The 13,592-nt window shown below is 27.1% G+C and overlaps 3 protein-coding genes across 3 annotated transcripts; 2 read left to right on the forward strand and 1 right to left on the reverse strand.

Moving 5' to 3' along the window:
• The first annotated feature begins 5,517 nt into the window (after nucleotides 1–5,517).
• LOC129618979 (transducin beta-like protein 2) lies at nucleotides 5,518–6,932 on the forward strand. Its single transcript, XM_055534022.1, has 4 exons — nucleotides 5,518–5,539; nucleotides 5,664–6,260; nucleotides 6,322–6,540; nucleotides 6,907–6,932. The coding sequence occupies exons 1-4, from the start codon at nucleotides 5,518–5,520 to the stop codon at nucleotides 6,930–6,932; spliced, it is 864 nt and encodes a 287-aa protein (XP_055389997.1).
• A 1,236-nt stretch (nucleotides 6,933–8,168) lies between these two features.
• On the forward strand, nucleotides 8,169–9,617 carry LOC129618737 (SREBP regulating gene protein). Its single transcript, XM_055533698.1, has 3 exons — nucleotides 8,169–8,461; nucleotides 8,522–8,637; nucleotides 8,966–9,617. The coding sequence occupies exons 1-3, from the start codon at nucleotides 8,363–8,365 to the stop codon at nucleotides 9,381–9,383; spliced, it is 633 nt and encodes a 210-aa protein (XP_055389673.1). The 5' UTR covers nucleotides 8,169–8,362; the 3' UTR covers nucleotides 9,384–9,617.
• Nucleotides 9,618–9,666: 49 nt separating this feature from the next.
• LOC129618736 (probable isoaspartyl peptidase/L-asparaginase CG7860) lies at nucleotides 9,667–11,401 on the reverse strand. Its single transcript, XM_055533696.1, has 2 exons — nucleotides 11,020–11,401; nucleotides 9,667–10,949 (listed from the first exon to the last, which is right to left on the reverse strand). The coding sequence occupies exon 2, from the start codon at nucleotides 10,940–10,942 to the stop codon at nucleotides 9,989–9,991; it is 954 nt and encodes a 317-aa protein (XP_055389671.1). The 5' UTR covers nucleotides 10,943–10,949; nucleotides 11,020–11,401; the 3' UTR covers nucleotides 9,667–9,988.
• Nucleotides 11,402–13,592: the final 2,191 nt, after the last annotated feature.

The following is a 13,592-nucleotide window of genomic DNA, read 5'->3' on the forward strand; positions in this document are numbered from 1 at the left end:
AATACAAAAAATATCTATTAAATTATCTTATACATACATACATACATACATACATACATACATCAAATAATTTATGATCGCATCTCAAAAATAATAATAATAATTGCTGCTATAACAATATTTTTATCACCGGTTTCAAAGCATGTTTTGCAAATGTAGTATACACACATACGTACGCACTTAAAAAATTATCAAAAAAAAAATATAGTAGTAGCTTTATTACTTAAAAAAGTGTTAGAAAAGATAAAAGAGGAAACAATAATAAAACGATAAGTCGGAATGGAATTTGTTTTCAGAATTTTAAAGCCAACGCAGTGACGTACTAGTATTATTGGTTTTTAATTTATTTAGAATAAATTAATTATTTTTTATGCTGATTTTATTAGTTGTTTGTTATAATTTTTTTTTAATTTATTATCTCATATATATAAATATTAATATGTGGCGTTTATTATAAGATCTTCATTCATTCATATTTTTAGCATATTTTCAATCAAATTTAAAAAAAAAAATGCCTATTCATTTGAATCTGTCGGTTTCGTCTTATAAACAACATAACCTAATTCAGATTTTTATTAGTTGCACTCTATCGGGCGTCCGTAGACTTCCACATCCTTGAAGATAGAAAACTGAAATTTCATATATGTATACATTTTTACTAGAAACTAACCACTCTAAAAGCTATAGTCTCCCAAAACCCTAAAAATGGCATTTTCTAACTAATTATTATAGCAAAACAATAGCCATTTTTCAAATTTCTACAAACGCACAAAAGTAGTGAACTTAAAAAAAACAAAGTAGCCGTTAAATTTTTACTATTATCTTAAACCTCTGCTTTCCTAATTTTTATAATGTTCAGGTTAGGAACCTGAAATTTTGCAGCTTTAAGACATTAATAAATAATTCATTTCGTTAGAAAAAAAAATTTTTCCTCCCCTCACCCAAAAATTCAAAATTTGAGTTTTTGACACGTTATATTTCCAGAATTGCAAGCAGTTCCAAATTTCTATAAATACAGAAGGCTAACAGTAAATGCCATGTCATTAAAAAATATAATTATTTTTCTTAACTCACGCAGTTAATCCTTAAATTTGAGCATTATATTAACGCTTCTTTAATTTTTTTTTGTTCTATTTTAAAGATTGCGTACATTGTCCATCCTAAATAAATGCAGTTTTTGAAATATGAATGAAAGTATATAATTTTAATAATGTAAATATAGAATATACATATATGCATATTGTTTGCGAAAGCAGTAAATAACTTCAAGTATACAAGTGAAAATCACTTATTGAAGTGAAAAGTGCTACATTACAAACCATTGTTTTAATCCATTTGCAGTTTGAAGTTGAAAATAGTACGAATGTCAGTATTATGGCACTTTCGAATGTCATCCTACAGTGCGAAAATAGTTTTGGCATAGAAGATTTTTCCATCAATTTTTTAAATTTCAATTTTTTAATTAATAAAAAAAAATTTTAATTTTTTAAATTAAAATTTTTTTTTTAAAAATTGCTAGATGTCTTTGTAAAGCAATCTATAAACAAAGATTTTTAGATGGCTTTGCAATAATTTCTAGATATTTTTCTTTTAACTGTAAAGTATCTTAAGTCTTAAAGTTTTTTTTTCTTTAATGAGCGTTTTATATGAATTTCAGAAAGATGAATAACCAAAATTTTATACTAATTTAAACTAATGGGTCCTTTTACACCAACAACTTCTTACTTTTATTTTTCAACCTTTTAAAAAAGTAAAGTCTGTTTTTACGGCAACACGGACTATGTTAAAATGTTATGATACTGCTGACAACTATGACTAGTTTCCTATTTAGATGCGCATAAATCTAAAATTAGTTTTAAAACTATCTCATTTTAATGAAATTATTTTGTCTAATGTACATATCTTTAAATAACATTACAATACTATTTAACGATAGCTTTATAGTATAATTTAATTATTACAGTTATTATAGGAGAAAAATGTCTGCTGTATGTTTGGGTTTCTTCTTCGGAATCATTAAATAACAACAACACGAAAAATTTTTATTATTACAACCATAACGCAATAGATAATTACCGAAAGAACTAAGAAAAAATATTATAAATATAAAAAAATTCAAATAACTTGATAATAAATAGAAAATCGACTTTTAACTAAGATTTAAAAGAACTCTATTTGAAAACTTTTGTCTTGACATAAAATATTATTCTTATTATAAGATTGAAAGTAGAATTGGTCACAAAATTGAACAATATCTACTATAATAGAAGAAACTATAGGACACTATCGTTTTTATTTTTTAGTCTGATTTTTGTTTTCGAAGAGGGTATTCCTGAGTTCTAACCGACACAATTGCTTGTTAGGGACATGTGTTATAATTTAATAATTGGAAATAATTAATTTTAGTCTAACATTTTATATTTATACTGAAAATGTTTTTAACTGTTTAGTGAAATCATAAGCATTTTGGAAATTTTGCAAACGCAGAAAGGCAATGGCTTGCTTCCCCTAGCGTGGTATACTATAGTTAAACTATAGCAGCCTGAATTTTACGGGCTTTTAGCCACTAATAAATGTTGCATTTCGTTAGAAGAAAAATTTTTTCCATCTCCACCCCCTCTCAAGTTATCGCCTCTTGAAATTTGTAAAATTTGAATATTTGGCATATATATATCCATATATTATAATATTTGGCATTTATATTTCCGAAATCGCAAGTTTTTTCAAATTTCTATAATCGCAAAAAGCTAACGGTAAATTCCATGAAATTAAAAAAATATAATTATTTTCCTTAACTCACACAATTAACCCTTAAAATCGAGCATTATGTTAACCCTTCTTTATTTTAATTTTTGCTTTATTTCAAATACTGCATAAATCATTCATCCTAAATATATGCAATCCTAGAAATAGTTTCGTTTATGAATGAAAATAATTTAAATAGTGTGGTGGATATACATAGACTGCTTTTAAAAGCAGAGTGTTTACTTGCTGAAGGGAAAAGTGCTACAATACAAACCATTGGCTTGACCCAACTTTATTTATTTAATTGCACAATAGAATTTTAAATAACCCAATATTTATCTTTTACAATTATATCCTGCTCTATAAAGCTAAAATTTTTAACACTAGCTGCTTAAATTTTGGTCAATGAATCTTGAAATTTCGTTATAGCATTTTAACATATAAAAATAAAAAATTTGAAAACGAAAACCACATACCTACTAATTTCTTTTTGTTTCTCTTCTTTAACTTTCCCTTTCATTTCTTAAACATTTTTTTTCTGGAATTCTTTTCAGGCCTAAACTTAAATTTAAAACTGCTTCAAAGCAAAAAAATAAAAAATTGTTTAAATAAAATATTTAAATTTTACATGCTCATTGTCATTAACAAAGAAAAAACAATGTTGCGTAACACGAGAGGCACAAGATTTGCAAACAATAAAAAAATTTGCTAACATGTTTTTGGTTTAACATACCAAAGCTACCATACAACTAAATTTTTGATTTTTTGATTATGTAAAATTGTGTCAAATATTAACCATACGCATGGTGATTTATTTTATAAAAAAAAACTTTAGTTTTGTAAAAGTGGGGCATAAAACACTAAGATTAAAAATATAAAATAAACAGGAATTTAGAAAACTGCAAAACGTTTAGAAACTTATACGAGTATTGCTTACAAAAGGCTATGCAAATTAAAAAACCAAAGATCAAGTGTATTTTTTGGGCTCAATGGGTTAAATCTATCCATTACATTATGCATACATATTTACATATCTTTAGTGTGAAAGTTCGCAATTTATCCATATTAGATGAAATTTAAGAGAGATGAAATGGTAGTTGTTGTTGTAATAAATTTGTGATCGAGTTTACTTCATAAAAAATGTTGCACTGATGCTATAGAAATTTACATAATCCAATATTTTTTCTTGCATAATTTTATGATGAAACTTTCTCCATAAACAGTAAATTAAATTATTGTAGCACACAATAACAATAAGAGATTAATAACCCAAATTTATTTTACACTAGACTGTTAAGTTTGCTCCAACACCATTTGATGCTCTTCAAATCCGATCTATTACATAATATTACGTATAATTTTCATAAGTATATACATAAAATTATTGAATATGTACTACGTACCTATAAATAACTACCTACAAATAAATTTTTTAAGAAAACATTAGAATTTCACCTTGAAGTAAAGAAAATTTAAGTATAAGTACATTAGGGTAAAAAATTTGTTTTTGAACCTGCCTTGAAAACTAGAACAATAATATACCTGTCATGATTTTCTTTGGCTTACAGAACTCGATTATAAGCATACGCGTATATGTTTGTACATACATATGTATGTATATAATATAAGCACATGAATTCATAAAAATATTAAGATATTGAAGTCGCAAATAAAAAAATTATCGTCATTTTATGAAAAAACCAGAAAATTTTCGAGGTTGTGAAAATTTTTATGTCTACAGAATTTTTTGATTTAGACATTCCATATTATTTATACTGATATGTTCGCATTGAACTGTAACATTAAAGTCTATGAACTTTCTTAACATATAGGCATTAATTGCGTAAGTAAAAGGAAAATTGTTCTAATAATTGTCCAAATAAGAAGCTGTAAATATTGAAGCTGTATGGTGACTAACATAAAGACTCGGGAAATCTATACCATTTTAGACGAGAGTAATGGCCCTATTACTATATTTATTTGTGCAGGATTTTAGTGCTGTAGTGCCAACAGCCTCTGATATATGGTAGAATAAATTTTGAACTTTTGAATATTAAACAGGGTTCTGGCATTTACCATTGCAATCTATTTGTAGAAATTTTACGAATACAGTTAAATTATTTTTAGAATTATCACTTACAAGGAATTATCACAACTGGAAGTGTATACAATAATGGTACATAAATATGTGCATACAATATAATAATTACATCACAGTTAAATACGCATTACTCATTTACTTACATATGTAATACGAGGACAAATTCAGAATTATGAGCGACTCGTAAAATGTTTTTGGTAATTTTACTAAATTTAAACTTACTCTTACATTTTTTAATCTTAAAAAAAAAGTCTCATATTAATTTTTAAATTTTTTTTAATGGCTTTTGCGCGCAGATTTCGTTAGCTTTTAAATTAGTATTTTCGTTTCAAGCTTGGAAAAAAAAATTTTAAAATTAATATTTTTCCATTTCTTAATTTAACAAAAGAGGGACAATGAAAAAGAAATCGGATGCTCATCACAATTAAAATGTGCCTGAAATTTGCATTGAAGGAAACCAAATTCCATTGACGTTAAATGTGGTTTGCTTTTGAGGCGGAAACTTTCTCTTAACACTACTCTTATTTTTCCATTTTTTAATGTTGAAACTGTAAGTCGGCAAAATGATAGAAAATCTTTTTAGCTTAAATTTGACAGACTAGTCTTTATTACTACAAATTTACAGGTCAGAATTGCAAATAACAAATACCACAAATACGACAAAATTTACGATGAAAATTGAATCTCATGAAAGTTTGTTTAGTAACACTCTTTCAAAATATCGCACTTTAATTATGTAATTAAAAAAAATGTAATCTATTCTCATCAAAAAATCTCATTAATCACTAACATTTTATTCATTTTTTTCTTATTTTAGATAGAACTGTGCTAATTTGGTCAACCAACCAACTGGAAGATGCGAAAGATAGAAAATGGTTTCGATTAAATATTCAATATGATTACGGAATTAAATTAGCTTGGAGTCCAGATAGTAAAGCAATAGCTATTCTTAAAGCTGCAGAAAATTGTATTGAAGTATATAAATTGGACAGAAAGGATGGATGGTTTTCAAGTTATGAGCGTTGTTTAACTTTTCCAAAAGTAACTGATGATGAAATAGTGGGTTTCGGTATTTCTTGTACTGGTCGTTATATAATAACGTGTACCAATAACACAGATTTGTATATATGGAATTTAAAAGGCAGTATCCTGGAAAAAATTGATACATATCTAATGAACACTTACTCAGCTAAAATATCACCATGTGGCAGATTTGTTGCGGCTTGTGGTTTTGCTCCAGATTGTAAAATATGGGAAGTTAAATTCTCCAGAAATGGTGAATATCAAAAAACTGTAAGAGCATTTGATTTAACCGGTCATACATCAGGAATATATGATTGTGCATTTGATCAAGATTCTTCTCATATAGCTACTGTTTCAAAAGATAGTTCTTGGAAACTTTTTGACATTAAAAGTATAAATTTACACTTAATTTTTATAAATTATAACAGTATTAAGGTTTCACATATTTTCAGTTGAATTTGATAAGGGTCAATTACCACGTTGCTTAAAAACTGGCAAATACACAATCGGCAGCACAGACCCTATAAGTGCTTTATCATTAAATGCTGAAGTTTTAGCAATAGCTAGCGGTAATCAAATACAGTTATTTTCAATGTTTACTGGCGAATTAGATATGACAATAAAAAATGTTTATGAGGGACCAATAGCCGAAATAATGTTTGATCCATTAGGTAAATACTTACTAACGGCAGGTGATAGACATATTCGGGTTTATCATAATATCACCGGTATGAAAACTTCTAGCTTGATTGCTGAAGAAAAACTCAAAAGAGGAAGTGTTACTCGGGCAACGAAAGAACGCTTGGAACAGCAAATAAAAGACAATCAAAATTTCATTAAAAAATTTCAATAAATATTCGAATAAAAATTTGCCAATAGTTAAAATTTCGTTTTATTGCTATTACTGTTAATAATAACATATAAATATTTACCTTTGTTTTGGTTTTTGTTTTAAATTGCACATTTTTTATGTACAGAAGTACCTGAATAAATTTGAATTGGTAAATGCAAAAATTAAAATTGCTAAATGTTAACAGCAACCATTTCTAATGACGCAAAATGAAAAATTCTTCAATTTTCAACAAATTTCGAGTTTTTTAAAAAAATTAAAAAAAAAAAACTCTGATTTTAACGAGCATTATCTCGAAAAATACGGCTCAAATCAATTTGATTGTAAGACTGAATATAAAGCCGATACAGGGAATCAATTAACTGTTGGAAAAGCATCCGATGATTACTGTATATCGCATGGTTCAGAACTTATTCCGAACATCTGGTATATCTTTTTTTAAAAGCTGTATCTCAAAAACGAGTATAGTTACATCGCTCCCCCTCCAGCACTCCCATACAATTTTTTGCTGGAATTGATCAAAGAATCATCCCTAAAGTGATTTGCCACCTTATGCGAAATACCCTGAATATTCAACAAACAGCGCATAAATATGAGCTACGTTTGCAAAGAAAAATGACATTTCTATTCAAGGGCTAAAATATTTAAAAATTTACTACTTTTCTGTAAGTTTAATTTAAATCTCGACAAGAATTGATTTTACATTATGTATTTTAGTTCTTTGATTTAAAATTCAAATTTTGTTTTTTGTTTTAATGTCAGTTGTAAATGATTTTCTTTACTAAGCTACTCTCCAATAGGTGGCAATACACACAGGAAAATTATTTTTTTTTGGCGTTATAGGCATTAATTTTTTAAAGAAGGGTTGAATCGAATTTGTGACAATAATTGAGTACATATTATCCTCGACTCACCTGAACAAAAAATGCAAAAGTAGTCCGTTAAATTTGTGTTTATTTCTTAAATGAACTTTAAAGAACTCTTTGATTTTTAATTTAATAATAGAAAAAGTGAATTTTTTGTAAATTTAAAATTCTAAAAAATTCCAACCAAAATATGGTATTTTAAACTCTCTAAATTAGGGTACATAAGTTAATCAAATTGAGCCAAATAGGTTGCCAAGTATTCTTTAAATAGAAAAATCTATTTAAAAAACAAATTTGTTATTTTCTTATATGAAAACTAAGCTAAACTTCAATTCTGGTTTAATTCACTTTTACATTTCCAATCAACTTATATACTTAGCACTACGGTTGATAAAAATACATATTTTCAATTTAAACAAAGCTGACAGTGAATGAGTTGAGCTGCCATTTATAACCAATCAAAAGCTACACTTATCTTACATAAATGCAGTAGAAGTTTATGTCAATGTTTGCAGAAATCTGTCGACCATTTTTATTGACATTTTAATTGTCATTTTTTATCATAATATGTATATAAATTATGGGTAGTTAGTTTTATTTATACGTACCTCAGAGTTTTAAAAACAAAACACAAATTATAAATTGGAACAATAGGCCGCAATACTTATTTAAACATATATTTGATAGCGGAGTTGATAAAAATCTGGTTATAAAATTTCAATGGAATTATATTACTTTGTAATGTAGTAAATTTTCAATTGTAACATAAGTTTCAAAATGCTTGGAGCGGTAATCCGGTTCATACGTCGTCGGATTGTTCTTGGGATAATATTTTTTTTATCGTTAACCTACTTTCTAGTTAGTCTTTTTGGAAGGGTATAATAATGATGAAAATATTTTTTAGTTTTTTTTTTGTTTTAATTAAGTATTTTTCAGGGAAGTCAGTTACTAGATTCTGATGAATTCGAAATAAAAAGACAACATCCGTTGATTTGGAGAAGTTTGCAAGAGGATTCATCAAATCGAACTAATGATTTAAGTATATCGTGCAGGTATATTTAACATTGATTGCATATAAAATTTTTAAATGGCTAATATTAGTTGGCTAAAATCCAAAATCGTTTTTGATATACACATCCAATAATTAGGTATGGATCAACTAAATTTTAATATAATCAAGTACCTACATACATATAAAAAAATTACGTAAAAATTTTTTCAAAAAATTTCTCAATTAAACAAGAATTTTTTAAATTGAGGTAGCAAAAATAAGACCTTTTATATTTGCCTTTTCCATATTTATTTTGTGTGTTATAGTATTTCTTTTGCTTTTGAAGATTTCACTTTGTTAATATCTTTATTTTTACAATTTGCTTTCAGAAATTCTGTACAAGGCAAAGTTCTAATTGTAGATGATCGTGGATTTGTTTGCCAGCGCTCGGATTTATTATGGACTGGCTGTTGCAATATTGAAACACCAAACACCAAACAATATTTATGTGAAACATGTAATCCACAAACAAATTGCTGTGCAATATACGAATACTGTGTATCCTGTTGTTCAAATCCAAATAAAAGAGAACTTTTGGAAAGAGTAATTTCAAAATCTAAAGGTAGGCAATCTGCAGTGTTTGCTTCTGTCAGAGATCATTTTGAACTCTGTTTGGTTAAATGTAGAACCAATTCGCATTCAGTACAACATGAAAATAAATATCGCGATCCAAAAACAAAACATTGTTATGGTGAAACTGAAGCTCATGAGTCACAAAAAGAGGTTGCAGGTAATTCGGTGCTTTAATGCTTGATAGTTTGAAGCAAGTATTCTTATGTGATTTAAAACTTTATGATATTTAAGAATTTTATGGAAAACAAGAAAATATGTAGGGGAAATATTTTTCCTTGAAAACGTTGTTTCTTAAAAAAACAATAGACAGCATACAAAAATAATGAAATTAATATAACCCAATATTTATAGTACATATTTTTATTTAAGGTCGCACTTGTTTGTAGTGAAATTCCTCATTGTAATATTTTAGATTTAAGTAGAAAAGTTATAGTTTTAATAAAAATATTCTACACAATATTAAGTTTAAAAAATGTATTTTAATTTTATATTAAATCAACTTAGTTTATTAGATAACAACACTTCAACTTATTTTGCGATTTAAAATATTTTAATTAAAATTGTGTGTATGGAAACAAGTAAGAAGCATAATTTATTTCTTTGATTTGTAAAATTTAACTCACACCCTTGAAACATACAAATAGTTCAAAAGGTTATTACGAATGCACTTAAATTTTCGCAATTGCTTTATTTTTAGTAAGTATCGAATTTGTGAAAACAACTTTTAAAATATGCAAGAGCGAGAAGCTTCTATTACACATTTTAATGTTACCAAATAATTAAGCCGATTCAACATAACTGTCGCCTTTATTTATCCCAAAAAATAATTTATTGCTTTTGATATAAGCCCAAGCCATTCTTTTTGATGAAAAATGAATTCCAATATCCCCACTCTTACTAATCGTAATAGCACCTCCAGTCCCAACTAATCTTTTAGTCATTTCCTTAACTGTAAATTCCGTTGCTTCCTGGGCACTCACCTTTTCATAAAACATTTTTTGTAATATTCTTTGCGCCAAATTGAATCTCATTAATGTTTCTCCATGTCCAGTTGTTGAAACCCCACCTATGGTATTATCAGCATAAGTACCACTCCCTAAAATTGGTGTATCACCAATTCTACCTGGAATTTTTCCAGTTATACCGCCCGTACTAGTAGCAACTGCTATATTGCCATGAATATCAATAGCTACAGCTCCAACAGTTCCAGGCTCACCCGGTGCTTCTTTTTTATCTAATTCTGTCGGAGAAAATATTGTATCCAAGCCTTTACTTTGCCTATCTAAAAATTCAGCCAAAGCATCTTTAGCGTTTTGTGTTATTAATGACCCTTTTGGCAAAATCTCAAAATTTTGATTTACTGCAAATTGCATCGCTTGTTCACCACCTAGAAATGTGTGATTTGTTTTTTCCATAACTTTTCTTGCTACAGAAATTGGATGCATTATGTCGTGTAGCAAAGTAACACATCCACTTTTTAAATCACCGATCATAATACTTGCTTCAACTTCTACTTCTCCATTTGTATTAAGACAACTGCCGTATCCAGCATTAAAGTTTTCATCTAGCTCCATTGAACGAACTGCTTCTTCAACAGCATCTAAGGCACTTCCACCATTTTTCAAAACAGAAAATCCTCTTCGCACAGAAGTTTTTATACCATCCAATTTGCCTGAAACTCTCGCATTTGTAATATCACCTGCACCGCCATGTACCAAAAGAATGGGTTCCATCGTATGACTGAAAAAATGATTTATGAATGCGCGATTTTCAAATGAAATGATTATTTTGTCTTATGAAAAATACAAACTGAAAGTTTTAAAAAGCAGAAGTTTTATTAAGTATCTATGTACTAGCCGCCTAGATAAGTATAATCAAAAAATCACAATGTTTTATTGAAAAATAAAATATGCAGATAAGAAAAACCAAGATAAATAGAAAACTGTCAGAAAATCCCCTACATAACTGATGCTCTTCTGATAATAAATGATGACAATTTATTTTTTTTTGTTAGAAACCAGTCTCCTTCAATATTAAAATCACTTTTCATTTACTTTTTTCCAGACGAATTTATTCACATTGTTTGGGATTTGATGACTTATTTAAAATTTTTATATACTTTGAAAATCTAACTTTAATAGTTTTTCAATAATTTTATCTCTATTGTCATTTTTCATAATATACATATGTATGTGTTTACTTGGTGTTTACATGTTCAAATGTTCATTATATACATAATCTAAATAAATACCATAAACTCACTCAAATAATAGACTGGCAATTGGCAAATTAGCATTAACGCAATAATACTACAGAAAGGAGAAAAAGAACTTTGAAAATTAAAGCCAATTTTTCTCTAGTTGTCCCTTTTTTGAAATTTTTTCGAGCATTGTCAAACTCGTAACAGAGGCGTATTTAGTTTTTCTATAATTAAGTTAAAAATTTTTATATATAAAATTGAAAACAATATTTCAATTTTCTGTAAAAAAAAACAAATTTAAATAAAACTCATAGTTTCTTTACTCTCAGTTTCTTCACAAATTTATTTTATAAATCTTCATATTACAACTTTTCAGCCCTAGAATAAATTAATAAACATATCTTGTAAAAAAATTCCTTTATCGGTTTTATTTGACAGTTTTATGTTACGATTTATTGCAATATTATGATAATGTATGCATATGGTAGTTTGATTTATAAAGTAAAGTAAGATGGTTTAGTTTTCAGTACCGTGCCGAAATAGAAATATCAATATTTAACAAAATATTGGTAAAAAAAAATATTGTGGCTTTTAATCGAAATATTTATCATGTTAGCATTGCAAACTTTTGTAATTTTTTACACTGCAATTTCAAAATTTATATTGGATCAAATTTACATTTTTGGCAAAACGTGCTTTTGGTTTCACTCTGTCTATCCGTCCGGCTGTCCATGTGTCTGTTTACAAAACTTCTACGTCCTCGAAGATAGAAAGTTGAAATTTCGTATATAAATATGTATATCTTTACAACAAACTTATTTCCGTGGAAAAGAATTTTTACCTATCTCCCCTCACTACGAGTTATGGCCGCTTGAAAACTGAAAAATGTCAATTTTTCACTATTAATTTTAAAGAAGTCATAAGCATCTTTAAAATTAAAGTTCATCTTTCAAGTTTTGCAAACGCAAAAAAGTTGCAGCTGGCTTCTTCTAACGCCTCACAGAATGAATATTAAAAGAAAAAGAGCCTACTAAAATTTACATTCATCTTAAACCCTGTTTTTTCAAATTTTTAACAGTTTTCCTTCAATATAACAGGTTGAAGGAGTCGAAATTTTAGCAGCTTTTACATACTAATAAATAGCTTATTTCGTTAGAGGAAAATTTTTTCCACCTTCTCTCTAAAATTATTGTTTCTGGAAATTTTGTAAAATTTGAGTTTTGGTACCATTTACTTCCGAAACCGCAAGCTTTTTGAAATTCATGAGATGAAATTTATATAAATGTAGAAACGTAACGGTAAATGCGGTGCCTTTAAAAAATACAATTACTTTTCTTACTCAACAAAATAACCCCTGAGTTTGATCATTATGTTAACGCCACTTTCAATTTTATTTTGTGTCTTCCTAAATGTATGCAATCCTTTGAAATATTTTTGTATATGAATGAAAGTAATTTAAATAATGTAGTAGATTTTTTTTAAAAGTACAACTTGTTTGACTTCTTCGATGGTAAAGTTTGTTTATAACTTTGTTTATAGCTCACTCAAAATAAAATTAAATTTAAATTTTAACATAAATTTAATGTTATAATAATAATTAGATGCTACTATCTCTGAAAAATTCTTTATTGAAGAATTACTAGTTTCCGAAAAAGAGATATTTGAATAAATCATTTATTATACTTTGAAACATTTACGACTGGGATAGTGACAGATAGTTTAAAATTTCATTCTCCAGGGGATATATGTACATATATATGAAAGTGTATATATGTATATGGAAATAGTATAGTTTTTGCAAATAAATAGTTTTGTACAGTTATCAATCACAAGCTGACCTGTTGATTGAACATTTTCTTTCCTCTAAGGAAAGAAAACATAATAATATGTGAAACATACCTCATTTTATTAATTTATTCATTATTTAAAATTAAAACGGAAAGAATAAAAATAAAAGTAAATTTTTGGCTATTAGAAACAATGTTAAAAATTAAATTTTTAATAAAATTCATTGTTAAATAAAATAAACAAAGCATTCGGTTCTTTACAACTAATAGCAAAATTTTGTTTTGCTTTGCAATACAGACTAGATAAATAATAAATTTTAATAGATTTATAACTTGTAGATTAAATTAATTCTATTAAATTGTTATTCCACTACAATACATTGGCATAAGAAATTA

Source organism: Condylostylus longicornis, unplaced genomic scaffold (genome assembly GCF_029603195.1).
Source record: "Condylostylus longicornis isolate FDR11 unplaced genomic scaffold, ASM2960319v2 ptg000010l, whole genome shotgun sequence".
Taxonomy (NCBI): domain Eukaryota; kingdom Metazoa; phylum Arthropoda; class Insecta; order Diptera; family Dolichopodidae; genus Condylostylus; species Condylostylus longicornis.